Source organism: Sarcophilus harrisii, chromosome 4, assembly GCF_902635505.1.
Source record: "Sarcophilus harrisii chromosome 4, mSarHar1.11, whole genome shotgun sequence".
Classification (NCBI taxonomy): Eukaryota; Metazoa; Chordata; class Mammalia; order Dasyuromorphia; family Dasyuridae; genus Sarcophilus; species Sarcophilus harrisii.
Window position 1 is genome coordinate 144,583,423 of NC_045429.1, and position 17,449 is coordinate 144,600,871.

The window sequence follows — 17,449 nt, forward strand, 5'->3', positions numbered from 1 at the left end:
ATGCACTGAAGGACTGCAAATACTGTTAATGTTTTCTAGATTTAAAGTTCTGTAAATTTTGTGTCCTGGGACAAAGCCCTTATCAACTTGCCCTAGTTATGCCTCTACACATTAGGCTCCCCAATCTGAGAAATCCTGATCCTCTTTCAGTAGATTATGGATTGGACAATTGCCTGAGAGGCCACAGTCCCCTTTTCTAGTCTTTCTAGCTTTGACAGTTTGGCATATTGTGAAAATAAGATCTTTAATTTGTAGCTAAATAAGTTGAGAATCTAAAACAACTTAGCTGTATCTTTATGATATTCATCTTTCAAGTTAATAGAAATACAATGCTATGTAGTACCATGGATAGAGCACAGGGCCCCTAGTCAGGAAGATCTAAGTTCAAATTCAGCCTCAGACACTTCAATTGCTGTGTGACCATGGAAAAATTATTTTATCTCTGTCTACTTCGGTTTCTTCATCTGTAAAATGGGGGTAATAATAGTACCTACCTTGAGGATCTTATTGCAAGGATCAAATGAGATCATATTTGTAAAGCACAATGCCTGGCATATAGTAGGTGCTTAATAAATGCTTGTTTTCTTCCTTAAAAGATAAGGTCATAGATCAAATGATGTACTGGGAATAAAATTTGAGTGAATAATTCTATGACCATCACTAAATCTGTCTAAACTTTTTTTTTTAAGTGGGTAACATTTACCCTTCTCATTATACTAAGAGCTGACATTTAAATAGTGCTTTGAGGTTTTTTAAAGTGGTTGACCTCAGAGACTCACAGAATAATAGAACTGGAGAATTGGAGGAGACCTCAGTGACCATCTAGTTTAATCTATACATAAAAGGTAAACATATATACCTACGTACATAACATGCAGCATCTCACTGGCTCTGTATAATCATTCTCAGTTACTTAGTAACTATTTATTAAGAAGTATTATGTGCCAGGCACTGTACTAAGCACTGGTGATTCAAATAAAATAAAATAAGGACAGTCATTGTGCTCAAGGAGTTTACAATCTAAGGGGAAACGGGAAGACAATATATAAAAAGGAAGCTAAAAGATGGGGGAGGAGGTAGCCAGAGTAGGACCATGTTGGAGGAGTTCAATGATTTGCAGCCTCATCTACAACATACTCATTTTTCCTAATGAGGAAACTTGAGTTTTAGAGAGGGTAAATGACATGCCTAGGATCACACACTGAGCAACTGTTAGAAATAAGATTTGAAGCCAAGACTACAAATCCAGTATTCTCTCCACTATATAGTCCTCCATTTGTTCCCAGAGGAACAACAACAACAACAACAACAAAATGCAGAGATTGGGACAGGGAAGGAATCGGGCAAATTAAATTAATTAAATAAATGAACACTTAACAAGTCTCTATTATGTGCTGGGACCTGTAGGTATTAAGATTAAAAAAATGATAATCTATACTTGCTATGAAGAAGTTTTTATTTCAAAAAAGAAGAAACCAAAACTAAAATTTTAAATAAGCATATTAAAGTTGGAGAAAAAATCTTTTCCCTCAGTAAGTTCTTAATAATAAGAATAAAGGAAATTACTTAAAGACATATTCCTAGAAATCAGAGGCAGCTAAGAGATATTTAAGAGATGTCAGTGGCTGAAGTTAAACCCATGGACATGCCATAAAGATGATGTAGGAGATGACTTAACATAAAATAATTCTTTGAGATTGCCCTCATATTATGCTTTCACTCCATGTGAAAAAGGAAAAAAGAAATACATTTTAAAAACTATTCCCAGATATTATACATTGTCCCCAGTTGCCAAGTGAGATGAAGTTTGATAATTGCTATTTTTACTCCCTCTGCTAATAACTGAAAGTTCTGAAGGTTAAAACTTACTGGTCCTTTCTTATTTTGTAACCAGGCTTGGGCAGCATGTAACCATATAACCATGCAATCATGACTTGGGCCGCAGGATGGTTTAGCATTGAAAAATCACAGCTTCTGGTGCCAGCTGCTGGGCACTAGACTGAAAATCTTTATCTTCTCGATAGCAGCACAAGACAAATGCTTCTCTGACCTGGAAAGGGGCCCAGAGGGCGCATGCAGAGTGTGGGTGTTTGGGAAGGGACCAGGGAAGAGGAACCAGAGGGGCAGCAAAATTTATTTCAGCAATTAGCCTTGGAAGGAAGAAAAAAAAACTGCTGCTTTAAAAAGCAAAGTGAGAAGTATCTAAAAATCAGATAAGAAAATAGAAGAGTCCTAGGGGACTATTCTTGGGATGGACAAACAGATTGCAGATACACACAATCTAACTCTTTTTCATTGGAAATTTATTTGGAAGATGTGTTTTTTGGTTTCAAAGGAATAAAAATAATAATTCTGGAGACAGTCTGTGCATTTTCCTATTTTCACTGGTGACAGACTGGTACTGGTGATCTGTGGGATTCAGAGTAGTGACTACTTAGAAGAGTACCCAGAGTAATTTTTTGGGGTGGAGAGAGTGTGTCAAAGGGTGCCATCTGGCCATAGGCTGGATAGAAGTCTTATGCTATCTCTCAAAGAGTCAACCTTTGGAAGCAGAGAAGGCTAAGGGGGAAGCATGCTAAGGAAATATGGAATTACCATTGCAGTGGGGGAAAAGTAGCTTCTCCTTTCCTATTAGTGTTCCATGAGCTCTGGCTAGTTATTGCTCTGGTATGATTTTAGTTATATAGACAGGTGTAATGGAATGTAAGCTGAGCAATCTTGGGCAAGCACCTCCTTCTTTAGTCTTCACCTTCCTCATCAATGAAACAAGACCGATGGTTTATAGTAGATGTCATAGATTTAGAACTAGAAAGGCTCTCAGAACCATGAACTACAATCCTTTCTTTTTATACATAAGGGAGTTAAAGCAAAGCCTTGGAAGCAAATTTTAAACTTAGGTCTTCCTGACTCTAAATTAAGGCTTCTATTTCTTGTGCCACCAAGTTACCTTGAAAACTTCTGGGTTATTAGATTCACCTCTAAATTCCATGCTTGTACAGTAATGAGTGACCCTATCTCATAGGATAATCTGAGGGGCATCCTGCTAGGAATTCTGATTTCTCTAAGTAAATGATTGAAAAGCACATTTGACATGTCTATGCCCTCTTCAGGGATCAAGTTATAATTAAACACAGGAAAACTCTCTGACAGCTGTAGCCAGCAGATTTGGACTTTGATATTTGCTCTTGCAAAAGCCGACAGCCATCTCTGATGTTGAGGTGCCACATGCACAACTAGTTAGGATAATTATGAAAGGTTTGTTCATTTATTTTGTTTGGCAAAAAAAAGCTTGCCAGGAGAACAGTCTAGTTTCAGCTACAGAGTCAAGCATTTGCTTACAAAAACACACAGGCACCTACATTTTTTTTTTCCTAGTGAGAATGCCAGTTCCAAAGGTTAGCTTGATATTGTGCCAACAAATAAGGAACCATAAATAAGTGGTTGACAAAGGGTAAACAAGAATGGGTTAGATTTTCAGGGAGGCATCTGGTGGGATGCCAGCACAGAGCTCAGATTTAACAGCTTCATTAAAGGGAATGTGTTAAAATGCTCATTAACTAAATTTACAAATGATATCCAATTGGGAGGTGTTGCAAACAGCAGGGAAGAGAGAAGGATAAAAAAGATACCCTCAAGGGACTAGAGACTAAAAATAAAAGCAGGAAATAAAATGAGATTCAACTCAGAAAACAGAGGCTAATTGACCTAAGGAAAACAAATCTTAAATGTGGAGGTTCAGAGAGAGCATTAGTTTAGAATTACTGCTGACTGAAGCTAGTTATAATTCAGTAGCAGTCTCTAATGAATGCCGTTAGATGGCATTGTGGAAAAGGAGAAGGATTGGTGTTGGTGTGTGATCTGGTGGGAGGAAATAAGGGAAATGAGGGAGTGGGGGTGTTGTTGCTAGTCCTTTGCCTATAGCCCCATGGAAATTGCTGGGAACCATAGTGAAACAGTTTGGGATTACAGGGTATAGGTATGAATGCTAACTGTAAAACACACTATTTCAAATAGTAATTAGTGTTCTTTACTATTTATTTAGGGATGTTTATCCTAGAGAATTTATATTAATTGTGTCTTTTTTTTTTTTTAAAGGATAATTTAAGAAATAGTTTCCAGCAGCTAGGTGGTGCAGTGCCACACTTAGCTGCAGACAGCTAGGTGACTCAGTAGATAGAGCACTGGTCCTGGAGAGAGGAAGATTCATCTTTTTGAGTTCAAATATGGCCTTGGACACTAGCTGTATGATTTTGGGCAAGTCACTTAACCCTGTTTGCCTCAGTTTCCTCATTTGTAAAACGAGATGGAGAAAAAAATGCCAAATCACTCCAGTATCTGTGCCAAGAAAACCCCAAATGAGATCATAAAAATTGGACACAACTGAGAAAAATGACTGAATAGCAAACTCTCATATTTTTCTTATGTGACCCGATTCTTAAAATATTCCCATTTGGGATAGTCCATATCTAAATAACTAATAAGGAGGGAAAAATCTGACTTTTGTAAGAGGTACAGTAGGAAGAGTGAGTGCAGAATTGAATTCAGAGAACCTGGATTTGGATTACAACTCTTCTACTTAGAACTTTGTGAACTGGAGTATCTCACTTGACCTCTCTGAGTCTTAGTCCCTTTTTTGTAAAAGAAGGTTGGACTTTAAGGTCACCTTCAAGTCTAAAACTTCAAATTCTAAAAAGGGAGACTTTAGAAGTAACAGCAAAAAAAGTCACTAGTTTCAGCCTTGAAATTCAGCTGTGCTACTGCCACACCAGGATTTTGTGGCGGTTTCTAGATGGCACATCAACATTAAGCATTGGATAGGCAATGGAGGAAAGCTCAGCAGACAGGAGAAATCTAGATTCTAATGTTGTATCTACTATTACACAATAGTGGGAATTTGGACAAGTTGCTTAACTTCTCTAGACATTAGAAGAATGTCTAGACATTATAGACATTGTTTCCTTTTCTGTAAAATGAGAGGATTGGGTTAAGTAATAGAAATCTTGTGCAATTAGGTTTTGTAAGCACAATCAAAATGTCAAGTGTTTTGCCTACTTGGGACATCTTCTCATCTTAATTATATGGAAGGAAGGAAGAAAAGAAGAAAGGAAGGAAAAAAGAAAGGAAGGAAAGAAGAAAGGAAGGAAGGAAGGATTTCTTTTTTGGTGTACAAAGGATATCATATCCTTATTTAGAGATGTTTTTAAAAGCCTTTTTTTTTTTTTCCTTTTCTTTTGGACATCTGAACCCTCCCAAGATACCTTGGGGTTTTTGGCTAGATCTCTTTTTTAAGGACCATTCCTTAAACCAAAATCAATCTGGTTCTCATTGTTAACCAATAGGTCCTAGGTCAAGCTCCATTTGGTCATTGTTGCAGTCCTGCTTGACTCAGATTGAATCTAAATAACAATCATTTCTGCTTTGGCCAGAAATCCTGAGGGTCTTTCCCTCCCAAATTTATTTATCTAGATTTTTTTTGAGAAGGAGGGGAGGAGTCTAAGTGAAAGGAGATTCTTTGTCTCACCCGCTACTAGTCTTAGTCACTGAATGGGTGCAGCCTCAGTCAAACTAAGACCTTTTGAAAACCTTAGCTTAAAAAGGCCAAGATCTCCCATTGTACCCAGGGCCATTTTCAGTCATCCTGATCTCTATCTTCCCACTGGACCCAGATGGTTCTGGAGGGGAAAATGAGGCAGGTGATCTTGCAGTTCTCCTCCATTTAAATCCAATTCACTTGCATGTCATGAAATCACCTCCATGATATTGAGAACAAAGGACAAAACAATTATATAATGTGTGTGTATATTTTTTATTATACAATCTATAATGCAGTCAAACTGACTTATTAACTTATTCTCCCATATTAAATTTCATCTCTTGACTCTATCTTTTCATAAGCTTTTTTTTTTACACCTAAAATATACCCTTTCCTTGCTTCTATCTCCTAGAATGCCTTGTTTCCTTAAGAGCTTAGCTTGATCACCACCAAAAGTCCTCTCTGATTCATTAGTTGCTAACGCTACTTTCATATCTTGCCTTGAATTTATTTTGTGTATTTCTACACCAAACTTTCTTTATGTATGTGTGTGTGTGAACTTGTCCTTTATTGGTTTCAAAGAAGAGTGAGGTTCATCTGATTCCTGCACCCTTTGTTCCTTTCTCCATACTTTCATACTCTTCTAAACATCCTGATTTTGATAAATAATAAGATTAACTCCTTTCTTCCTCAAAAGGAGAACGGATAGCCCAGCATAGACTGTCACCACTAGCAGGAAAAACCTTTCAAAGTGGTTGGTTAAATTCTAGGCTGAAGGATCATACTTTACAAAGGGTCTTCCTGTTCTCCACTATTGCCATTGCCATCCACTTTTATCATGGCTCTAAATTTTCCACTCTTTTCTAGGAAGATCTCAAACCCTCAAAAACTCTGCTTTTTTAAAGATCAAACTCTGGGTGCTTGGAATGAAAATCCCCTTGAAAAATAATTGTGACTAACCCCACTCCTTAACACAAAGTTCTTGAGTTTTCTATTGCTCTTCCTGAGCCAGTACAAACTCAGTCACTGTTGGGGTTCAGGGACTTTTATTTCCTCCAGGAACTGACAGTACTTCTTGTGTATAAAGGCATCTTTCAACTGTTTTTCAGATCTGCAAGGGTTTTGTCTTCCTTATATGAGGAATAAGCTGTTCTTTTTGGAACTCCCCTAGATTGCCCTGTTTAGTCTGATCATGAGGGAAAATTAAGCAGTTCTTTTCCATATGAGGATATTCTTTCTCTCTCTCTCTCTCTCTCTCTCTCTCTCTCTCTCTCTCTCTCTCTCTCTCTCTCTCTCTCTCTCTGTCTCTTTCTGTGTCTCCGTCTCTGTCCCTTTCTGTTTCTGTATCTCTCTATCACACACACACACACACACGCAAACACACACACACGCAAACACACACACACACTTTTTGAGAATGGACAATTCTTGATCCCTTCCATTCCTAACCTGATTATGCAATTTTATGATATGTTTACTACACCCCAGTAGCATCTTTTATGGACATATGAACACATTCACTCACATACCATTCACAATGTCCCTGTCTACATTCCATTTGGCACGTGCCCCCTGGAATGAAGGAATGTGGCAAGAGTCCAGGGGGGGGGGGCCACTGGACCAGCTGCTCCTGCTACCCCAGATGCTTCCAGGGCAGCCTGCCACAGTTGGCAATGGAGGGCAAAGAGGAAGAAGGGAGAGTAAGTCACCAAATAGTTCCTCTAGCTTAGATTCTTTTTTTTTTTTTTAAAGGTCCATACAATCTTAGTTTTCTGTGACTGTGAGAGAATAGGAAAGATGTTAATTTTCAGTGTAGCATTTGTAGGGTAGAATATAGATAGGTTTTCCCTCCATTGTCAGTTCTAAGTAAAACTGGGAAATCCTGTGTGTTGAGCATATTCTCTTATGATATCAGTCCACTTTTTTGAGGTATTCATTGTCCTCTTACTGTTCTGCTGGGATCCATGGTAACTCAGTTAGTGCACTATGTCTTATTTATCAGACTTCCATACTCTGTCAAAGTTCTCTATTCCCTATTCCCCTTTCTCTGTTCTTGTCTTTTAACTACATGTTCCGGATTCTATTTCCTCAGAATCCTCCTCTTTGCAAGGTCACAGATAATTCAATGAATGAATCCATGTAAAGGTTTCAATGCTGTTTAATATGTTAATATATTCCTCCTAGATACCATAAATGTTTCTAAAAGGAATCCTCAAAAGGTACTACCTTAAAGTTAAGTGATCTTTCTAATGATCAGAATCAACATGGGCTCAGAGAGCAAATGTTTTCATATAGTCAAAGTTTTATGGCAACTTTAAAATCAACCCAACATTGGCACTATAACCAAACCATCTACTCTGTCTTCACATGTAAAATTTCTGTGCAAGAACATGTTTGTGGGAAACCACAAAACAATTCTTCTGATCCACAACTTTCTATAATTGCAAAAAATCATTTTTTCAATACAGGCAAATTATGTCAATGCTGCTGTATGGTATTGAGTGCTGCTTCAAAAAAAAATAGAGGATGACCATCACACAAAGAGCAGTGGAACATCACAGAGATAGTTAGGTGTTATAGTGGATAGAGTTTTAGACTTGGGGGTCAGGAAGAGATGAATTCAAATCTGTCTCAGATACTTTCTTTGAAACTGAGCAAGCCATTTAATCACCTCTATTTCATCTACAAAATGACAGTATTGGATATGATGGTCTCTAAGGTCCTTACCAGATCCAAATTTCTGTGGATTCTATGAAATGTTGCTACATTTAACAAATGAAGAACTTTGAAGAAAAATATCATGAAAGGTTGCTACATTTAATAAATTAAGAACTTTGAAGAAAAACATGAGTCAAGGAGGTTATCAAAGAATTAGATGACAAAAAAGAGAAGATGGGCTGGTCACATTGAAAAAGTAAGAATATGGCCATAGTGCTTAATTAGTTCTCTTAAGATAACTGGGCCTCTAGCAATCTTGGTGGACCTCCAGTGGTGAACATCTGGGAGAATCTGCATAAGGTATATTTCATAGATGGCTTGAGTCAAGATCATTGGAGGCAACACCCATATCAATTAGATCATAGACCTATTTGAGCACCTAAATATTGAATACAAAACATGAAGGAAAGAGGAATTAACAAGAGAGCCAAGATAATTCTATAATGAGGGATTATCAATGAGGGATCAACTCATATGGACAGGTACAGAGTGAGTGGTCTGATTCATTCTCCCTTTAGAGCCTGAGTAAACATTTTGTGGCTATTTCTTGTTCCCTTACTTCAAGGTGAAATAAAGGTTTTCATTTAGTTTCTGAACCACAACTGGGTGTAGAGACAAAAGCTACCAATGTTTTAATCTAATTCTTTTTTCCCCGCCTGAATGCATTGCAGGGACAAGGTAAGAAGTAGTGTAGGGACAGTGGTGGCAGCAGTGGGGGCATCTATTGGCAGCCTCCTGCCTCTCCCAGGTCAACATGATATCCATGATCATATAGCTACCTTGCTGTTGCTTCAGTCCTTCTTGAGGTAGGTGGCACAGTGGATAGAGCACAAGCTCTGAAGTCAGGAGGACCTGAGTTCAAATCTGATCTCAGACACTTAACACTTCTTAGCTGTGAGACCCTGGGCAAGTCACTTAACTGCAATTGCCTCACGGGAACAAAAAAGAAAGGTGACCTGCTTCTATTAATTCAAAGAGGTTTTGGGGAGAACTTCAATTATTAATTTTAGCTCAATAGATACAACTAAATTGCATTTGTCATTTTGTAGGACATTAAATTTGTTTTAAACACTTCATAATCATATAGAACATTCTAAAAGTCTTTGTGCAAATTTAACTTTTCAAAGCTTTTAAATAAAAAATAAAGTTATGAAAATTTAGATCTGTACCAAGACTTTTGGTAGCCTATATAGTGTTTTAAGGTTATAAAGAATTTTTTTTACATGGGAACTCTGTGAAATAGGTTATGTAAATTTTCCGAATGAAAAAACTGAAGTTTGAAGAGATTAGTTGATGAGTGTGAGGGCTGAGGTCTGATTGCCAAAGCCTCAAGTATAATGTTTTTTCCACAATGACACTCTGCCCCCTAGAAATTCAACAGAGCTTCTTTTTTCTCCCCTAGGAATAAATGTAATGAAATTCTTTAGAATTGTAGCCAGTTATTTCGGAGAACTGAAAACTTAGAATTGGGAGCAGATAAAATAGAATTATATTAATGTCTAGAATTGTAAAAGACAACTTGTGGAGAACACCAGAATAAGAATTAAAAGATGAATTAGAAAAATTACATTCGAATTGATTGCCATAGCTAGAATATATTGGAATATCATCAAAATAAATATTTCTTAGAATTTAGAGTACTAGGTATGTGCTTATATGAACATATATATTTATATGTACATATATACATATATATACATATGTGTATGTATATATGTATACACATACCTATATCTCACATATATGTACATACATATATACTTCATATTTATATTTCTGGGGGAAAGGCAACATGATTTAAATTAGTATGAGATAATATATAAAATACTTTTTAAACCCTAAAATATTTACTGGATATTAGTAACAATAATTTTTTATTATTTTTTTAAGGAACTCAAGAGGTTTAGATTACTCTCCTATCATTTAATATATATGATTAGCTCATTTCCAAAGAATCTATCATTAAAGTTACTTTTAGAAAGAGGGTATACCAAGAGGATTGAAGGATCATAGATTTATTTAGAGGTGCAAGAGAGAGTAATTCAACTAGAGTTTATGAACATGATTCTAGTTCATGCTATATTCCCCCTCTCTGTCTCTGTCTCTGTCTCTGTCTCTCTGTCTTTGTCTCTCTCTCTTTCTCTCCCCCCACCCCCAACACAAAGACACACAGACACAGGTAATGTTTTAGATAGAGTAGAGAAAAATGTTCTTTAAGTTTTCTAGATTATTAAGAGGCTAGGTATCTTGATGAAAATTTAAAGTGCATTTATCAAGTTGAAGGACTTGAAAAAGTTCAGTGGGGACAAGGGTAAGGTGAAGACAACTGTGGCTAAGGAAATGAAGAAGTGGTCCCTCCTGTTCTTACTTCCTCACTTCTGTATAGATTACACTTGCTCTGCAATGCTCTCTGCAATACCGTTCTCTTTTCCTTCTCTTTCCCTATGTATCCAAAGCTTGAAATGCTTAATAGCTTGAAAAATATGATCAGGATTGAGGCATTCTAACCCATTTTTACTATATATATATATATATATTTACAATATTTAGTAAAAGAGAGAAATATCAGCATCTTAATATCACTGTGAAGAAACTGAAGCAGGTAAATTAAGATTAGGAAGCTGAAACTCAGATAGTTCACAGAGTCACACAATGAAGGAGGTAGGACTTAAATCTAGGTCTTCTTATCATACTTTTCACTAGTATTCATGGACAGAAAACTACTTAAGTAACCCAGATATTTCAGAAATGGAAGGACATTTTTCTCTAGTAGAAAACTATTTATTTTTCAGCTGATAAAACATTCAACCAAAACCAAATTCAAATATATTAAACATTAAGGAGGTACCCAGTATGTATGAGATACTATTTTGGGCACTGAGGAAGATACAAAGGTAAAGAAAAAATCAGGACCTGGAAAAATTTATAATCTAGCCAGGAAGATAAAACACATAAGCAAATAAATATGCAACAAAACAGAATGAGCAGTAACATTTTTAAGAGGCACAAGGTGACTTTTAAAATAAAAAGACCATTTTTGATGACAAGGGGAAAATCAGAGAAGGAGTGGTTAGTATATTATGGATATAGAAATGTACAGATGTATTTACACAAATTCCCCATCTGGATACCAATCAACACTAATTCTTATTATGTCTTCAGAATTAAAGACTCAAACAGCCATCACACCTAATATAAGATATCACATGATTCTATTAAGAGGAGTTGGGCTGTTTATGTCTCCAAATTCTCTCTCCCGCCTAATTTGATCAATAAATTTCATTTTGTCCTCTAGCTGAGAAAACAGAAATGTGCTACTAATCCTTCTAAAAGAAACCTCTGTCTTGTTAGGATTAAGAGGGCAGAGTCCCATGACACAGCATAGAGTCAAATCTTGGCATTTGAGGAAGCTTCCCCCTTTCAAGAACCGTCGGCAACCAGTCAAGTTAGAACTGCATTTTGGCAATTGCACAGAAAATATTACCAGCCAAAAGTCCTGCTCGGACTCTGAATGTATTTTTTTTTCCCCTTCTGAAAACAAGAGAAACACGTGTAGTGAGAACAGCCTTTGTGCTTTTGGAATCTTTTTCCTTCCTTCCTTCCTTCCTTCCTTCCTTCCTTCCTTCCTTCCTTCCTTCCTTCCTTCCTTCCTTCCTTCCTTCCTTCCTTTCCTTCTTTCCTTCTTTTCCTTCCCTTCTTCCCTTCCTTCCTTCTCTTCCTTCCTTCCCTCTTTCCCTTCCTTCCCTCCTTCTCTTCCTTCCCTTCCTTCCCTCCTTTTCCTTCCTTCCTTCCTTCCTTCCTTCCTTCCCTCCTTCCCTCCTTCCTCCTTCCCTTCCTTCCCTTCCCTCCTTCTCTTCCTTCCCTCCTCCCTCCTTCTTTCCTTCCTTCCTTATTTCTCTTCCTTCCTTCCCTTCCTCCTTCCCTCCTTCCCTTCCTTCCCTTTCCTCCTTCCCTTCCCTTCCTTTCTTCCTTCCCTTCCTTCCCTTTCCTCCTTCCCTTCCTTCCCTTCCTTCCCTCCTTCCCTCCTTCCCTTCCTTCCCTTTCCTCCTTCCCTTCCTTCCTTTCTTCCTTCCCTTCCTTCCCTTTCCTCCTTCCCTTCCTTCCCTCCCTTCCTTCCCTTGCCTCCTTCCCTTCCTTCCCTTCCTTCCTTCCTTCCCTCCCTTCCTTCCCTTCCTTCTTTCCCTTCCCTCCTTCCCTCCTTCCCTTCCTTCCCTTCCTTCCTTCCCTTCCCTCCTTCCCTTCCCTTCCTTCCTTCATTCCTTCCTTCCCTCCCTCCTTCCTTCCTTCCTTCCCTCCTTCCCTTCCCTTCCTTCCTTCCTCCTTCCCTTCCCTTCCTTCCTTCATTCCTTCTTTCCTTCCCTTTCTTCCTTCCCTTCCTTCCTTCCCTTTCTTCCTTCCTTCCATCCCTCCTTCCTCCTCCCTTCTTTCCTTTCTTTTCCTTTCCTTTCCCCTTTCCTTTCCCCTTTCCTTTCCTTTCCTTTCCTTTCCTTTCCTTTCCTTTCCTTTCCTTTCCTTTCCTTTCCTTTCCTTTCCTTTCCTTTCCTTTCCTTTCCTTTCCTTTCCTTTCCTTTCCTTTCCTTTCCTTTCCTTTCCTTTCCTCTTTCCTTTCCTTTCTTTTCCTTTTCTTCCTTCCTTCCTTCCTTCCTTCCTTCCTTCCTTCCTTCCTTCCTTCCTTCCTTCCTTCCTTCCTTTTCTAGGACAGATCCAAATAAAATGAAAAAGCACTGAGAAAAACTAAATTGATTGGTTTTCTTTATGAGCTTTTCTGGGATTCTCAAGACTTTTGAGCTGATTTGTTATCACTAAAAAGTTCACATTTCAGAACAGCATTTTGGCTGTCATTAACATCACAGCAAGGCACTGATAAACTTTTAGATAGTATTGCTAAGATTGGAAAATCTTCCTCATTTGGTACAACTGTTTGATTCTAAATGAGACAAAAAAGCTATCTTTGTAGCTGATACCTAGCATTTTCAGGTACACAGTAGCATTTTCAGATGTATAAAGCATATACATTTCTCTGCTCATCTTCTCAACAATTCCTGGAAGGTGTTGCTATTCTTATTTTATAGATAAGGAAACCTCCATCCTGTAAGACTAATAGCCTGCTCAGAAGCACAAAGCTAAATATCTGAGGCAGGATTTGAACTCAGTTCTTGCAGATCCAGGTCCAGCATTCTCTATAAAATCATACTGCCACTCAAGGATCCTGGAGGAGAGAGGGCACCAAAGCTACCGGTACCTTTTCAGCTGGTCTAGAGTTCACATTGATTAATATCTTTTATAGGTCTCCAGATTTTCTGCAGGAGTCTTTCTTTTACTTAATTTACTATAAATTTTTCTTTTCTTTTTTTTCTTCTCTTAAAAAAAAAAAAAAAAAAACAACTCACAGACTACTGCAATTGTCTTATTTGAAAACACATTTGAAACACAATGGAAATATAATCAGAAGTGTCCAGCAACCATTTAAGAAAACCATTGTGGTGATGAATTAGAGAATACAAATCACTTAATGCTGTCCCTTTTCTGGTCCCTGACCTTAACTACACTGGTTTAGATACACCCAGAACTGCTAGCAAATGTGGAAATAGTTTAAAAAGTTCATACATAACAGGAATTAGAAAGGCTTTGATTTTAACAATGCCATGGTTTTCCTGTTTATCTAAATATTTTAATTGCTTGAAGAATATATTATATAATTAAAACAAGCATTTTCCTAGGTGAAAAAAACAAAACAAGACATTTGAAACCTACAAGCTCTTCTGACCTATTAGTTCTAAGAGACCCTTAGATATTTGAATAATTTTATACCTGTGTCCCAGGGTAGCCCCACTTCTGGATGTCTCTGTTAAAATGTCAAAAAGCCAGGCATAAAGCAGTGTTAAGAATGAAAATGTATAACCTACGTACCGGGCAATCTTGCTCCTCCATGAAATGAATTGCTTGTGTTCCTATCAGGCCATATGTAGAAATGTACTTTAACTTCCCATTGACTCAGTTCTAATGAATCTACAATACTGATGTAATGCTTTTTAATGTGGATCTGTTTTCAATTCATGGCAGATGTGGGACACTATTATAGCCTTGGGGATTATCAACTTTAAAAACAAATCGCTGTTGGGATGATAAGTTGAGATGTAGTAACTGCTTCCTGAGGCCTATCTGGGGTTCATTCCAAATACTTAATGTACAATATAATCCCTTGACAGAAAAGGCATTTTTTCCTCCTTAGGTTCTCAGGCTTTAAATCAGGGCTGGGAGATATATCCCAGCAAGTTTAAAAATAAAATTGAACTTTCTTAAAATTGTTAAAAAGTGATTAAAAAGTTCCTTCATTCAAACTAGTCCCAGTGGTGTGCTTGATTAATTGAATATAGTTAGTTTTCAAATTAAAATAATGTAGTTCTAGTTCATTGTTTTCTTGGCTCAAAGAAGACTAAAGGTAAACTATTCCAAGACTTCCTCACAGCGATGTTCAGAAATTAATTTAACATGATAGGCCTTAATGTTCTTAAATTAGTGTTTGTAAATGCATGACTGTCCAGTTCTCAAAGAGCTCTTTCTCTGCTGGGATCAATGGTGTAAATTTGGTATATGGAACAAGCTTTTTACTTTGATCTTACTGACTTGGACATTTTCTAACAAGGTGGATTGTAACTTATCTTTCCTAGGGGCCTCTTGTTTATGTTTTCCTATAAATCTAATATAGGGAGTCTGTCCAATATGCTGGGGGCTCTTAGCCTTTGGTTCTGAACATAGTGATGAAACATTCATGCTCTTAGTTTATCAGCATTCTCTTGCTCTCATCATTGGTTGCTACAACCTTTTTTTCCAATAATAAATTCCTCTGATGATAACATATACACTACTTTTCCTGAGCCATTCCTTATTTAATTATTGCTGCCTGTTCATGTCCAGCTACCTCCACTGCCTTTTGAATGATCTTTAGTTTTAACTCTTCTGAGATCAAGTTAAAAACATGGGCTTTTGTTCCATAATTTTATTCATTTTTTAAAAAACCTAACTATGGCTGAAAATATTATAAGCAATTGAATGACTCTGGGCAATGAACTCTGTCCCAGACTTTTAGTGTATATATTGATTTAATTCAGAAAATTCTGTGGAGGTCTTCATAGAGTTTCCCTGTTTCTTTGTCTTTCTGGGACAGATGATGATGATGATGAATGGTGATCTTCATAATGATATTTTGCTTTTCTGAATAAGTACTATAAAGGCAGAATGAGCAAGTATCCCACAAAGTGTTGTTTTTTGTTGTCTTTGAAAATGGTAGAAGATTATGTGATGATCAACTGTAATGGATGGACTTGACTCTTTTTAGCAATGCAGTGATTGAAGGCAATTCTAATAGGCTTGGAACGGAAAATGCCATCTGCATCCAGAGAGAGAACTATGGAGACTAAATGTGGATCAAAGTATAGTATTTTCAGCTTTTCTTTGCTTGCTTTTTTCTCCTGTTTTTTTCCCCTTTTGTTCTGATTTTTCTTTTTCAACATGACAAAAATGAAAATATATTTAAAATGATGGTGAATCATTTTATCTATATCAGATTGCCTGCTGTCTTGGAGAGGGTGAGGTAAGGAAAGGAAAGTGAAAAAACATTTGGAATACAGAATCTTACAAAAATGAATGTTGAAAAGTATCTTTACATGTATTTGGAAAAGTAAAATATTACTGAGAAAAAAAAAGAATGCTAGGAAACCAATTCTGCCTTTTCCTTTATTTGCCTTTCCATGGAAATCATGTGAGATATATTTCTAACCAATCCTTCCTTATATCGTCTTATTTTCATTTATAGCAAGACTATCAATATTGATAGATGTCATGTCCTCCAATAGTAGTACATGCTGTTGAACACTGAAGCAGAAATACATGATTTAAAATCTTGCCTCAGGAATTGACTAGTTGTAAAATTAGGACTTCACCTCTTTGAACCTCAGTTTCTTCATCAGTAAGACAAGGATAAATATATAGTACCTCTCTCATAGAATTGTTGTGAGGGCCAAATTAAGTAAGATACATAAAGTGATTTTTCAATGTTAAAGGGCTAGATAAATGCCAGTGATCCTCAGCAATGTAATATTTTTCTTTAATTTTAAAATTGTTGATTTTTATCATTGTATTTATACCAAAAATATTCTTATCCTTTACCAATTCAAGCTTTCCCTTGTAACAAAGAACAAAGAAGAAAGAGAAAATGTTTAAATAAAATTACCTAATATGCTGATTGTATCTAATGTTGTATACAATATTCAATGACCAATGTCTCCATTTCTGCAATGGAGTAAGTATTGCAATGTAATTAATGTAGCAACATTTCATTAGAGCAAAACAGCATGAGTGTTTCCTGATATTTGTAATAATGGGATTGTTCCTGAATTTCAAAGTGTGCATTATTCAAAATAAGTGGATAGATTGAGGGCTGGCCTGCTTCTAGCACATAAAAGCTATATGATGCTGGGCCAGACATATAAAAACAACAATAATTGCAGCAGCAGCAACAACAATAAGAAGAATAAAGCCCAATCCACTATTTTAATAGAAGTTTCCATTTCAGAAAAATTTTGAAAATAGAGAGACTTGGTTGAAGAAATCAAAATAATTTTCAACAAAGGGTATATATTCAATCCCGTGATCCTCTGTGCTACTGGAATTATCATAAAGATACTTCTAGATATATTTCAATAATTTTATTCAATTTCATAAAAACAGTTATCTAATTATCAATCCACAGAACATTAACTATAAAAAAAATCAGAGCCAAGTAGTGATTTTCTATCTGAATTCTATTGAAATAAAAGATGAAAAGATGGATATCAATAAAAGTAGCAACAGTTAACAATCTCACGTATATAGCATTTCAAAGTTTACAAAAAGTTGTAACAAATTTTCTCATTTTAACCTCAGAACTATTTGAGATAGGTGCTATTATTATCCCCATTTTGCAGATGAGAAAACTGATACCCATTAGTCCAAATCATTCTAGTTCCAGGCCCACTTCTGATGTTGGCTGTTTGATCCTGGGAAAGTTACTTAACTTCTCAGAAATTTTTGGCAATTTTCTAAGAATATAAGTTGTAAGCAAATGCCAATATGAGGGGCAACTAGATGGCACAGTAGATAGAATACCATCTCTGAAGTCAGGAAGACCTGAGTTCAAATCTAGTCCCAGACACTCAA

At 36.6% G+C, this 17,449-nt stretch overlaps 1 protein-coding gene across 4 annotated transcripts in view; it reads right to left on the bottom strand.

Moving 5' to 3' along the window:
- SASH1 (SAM and SH3 domain containing 1) overlaps nucleotides 1-17,449 on the bottom strand; it is a 378,674-nt gene that overhangs the window by 273,533 nt on the left and 87,692 nt on the right. The window contains exon 1 of one of the 4 annotated variants that reach the window (XM_031968399.1): nucleotides 14,162-14,197. The exons of the other annotated variants lie outside the window; for them this stretch is intronic. Within the exon in view, the coding sequence (XP_031824259.1) occupies nucleotides 14,162-14,182 (21 nt within the window). The 5' untranslated portion in view covers nucleotides 14,183-14,197. Of the gene's footprint in view, nucleotides 1-14,161; nucleotides 14,198-17,449 lie in introns of those variants that run through there. 4 annotated transcript variants of the gene reach the window in all.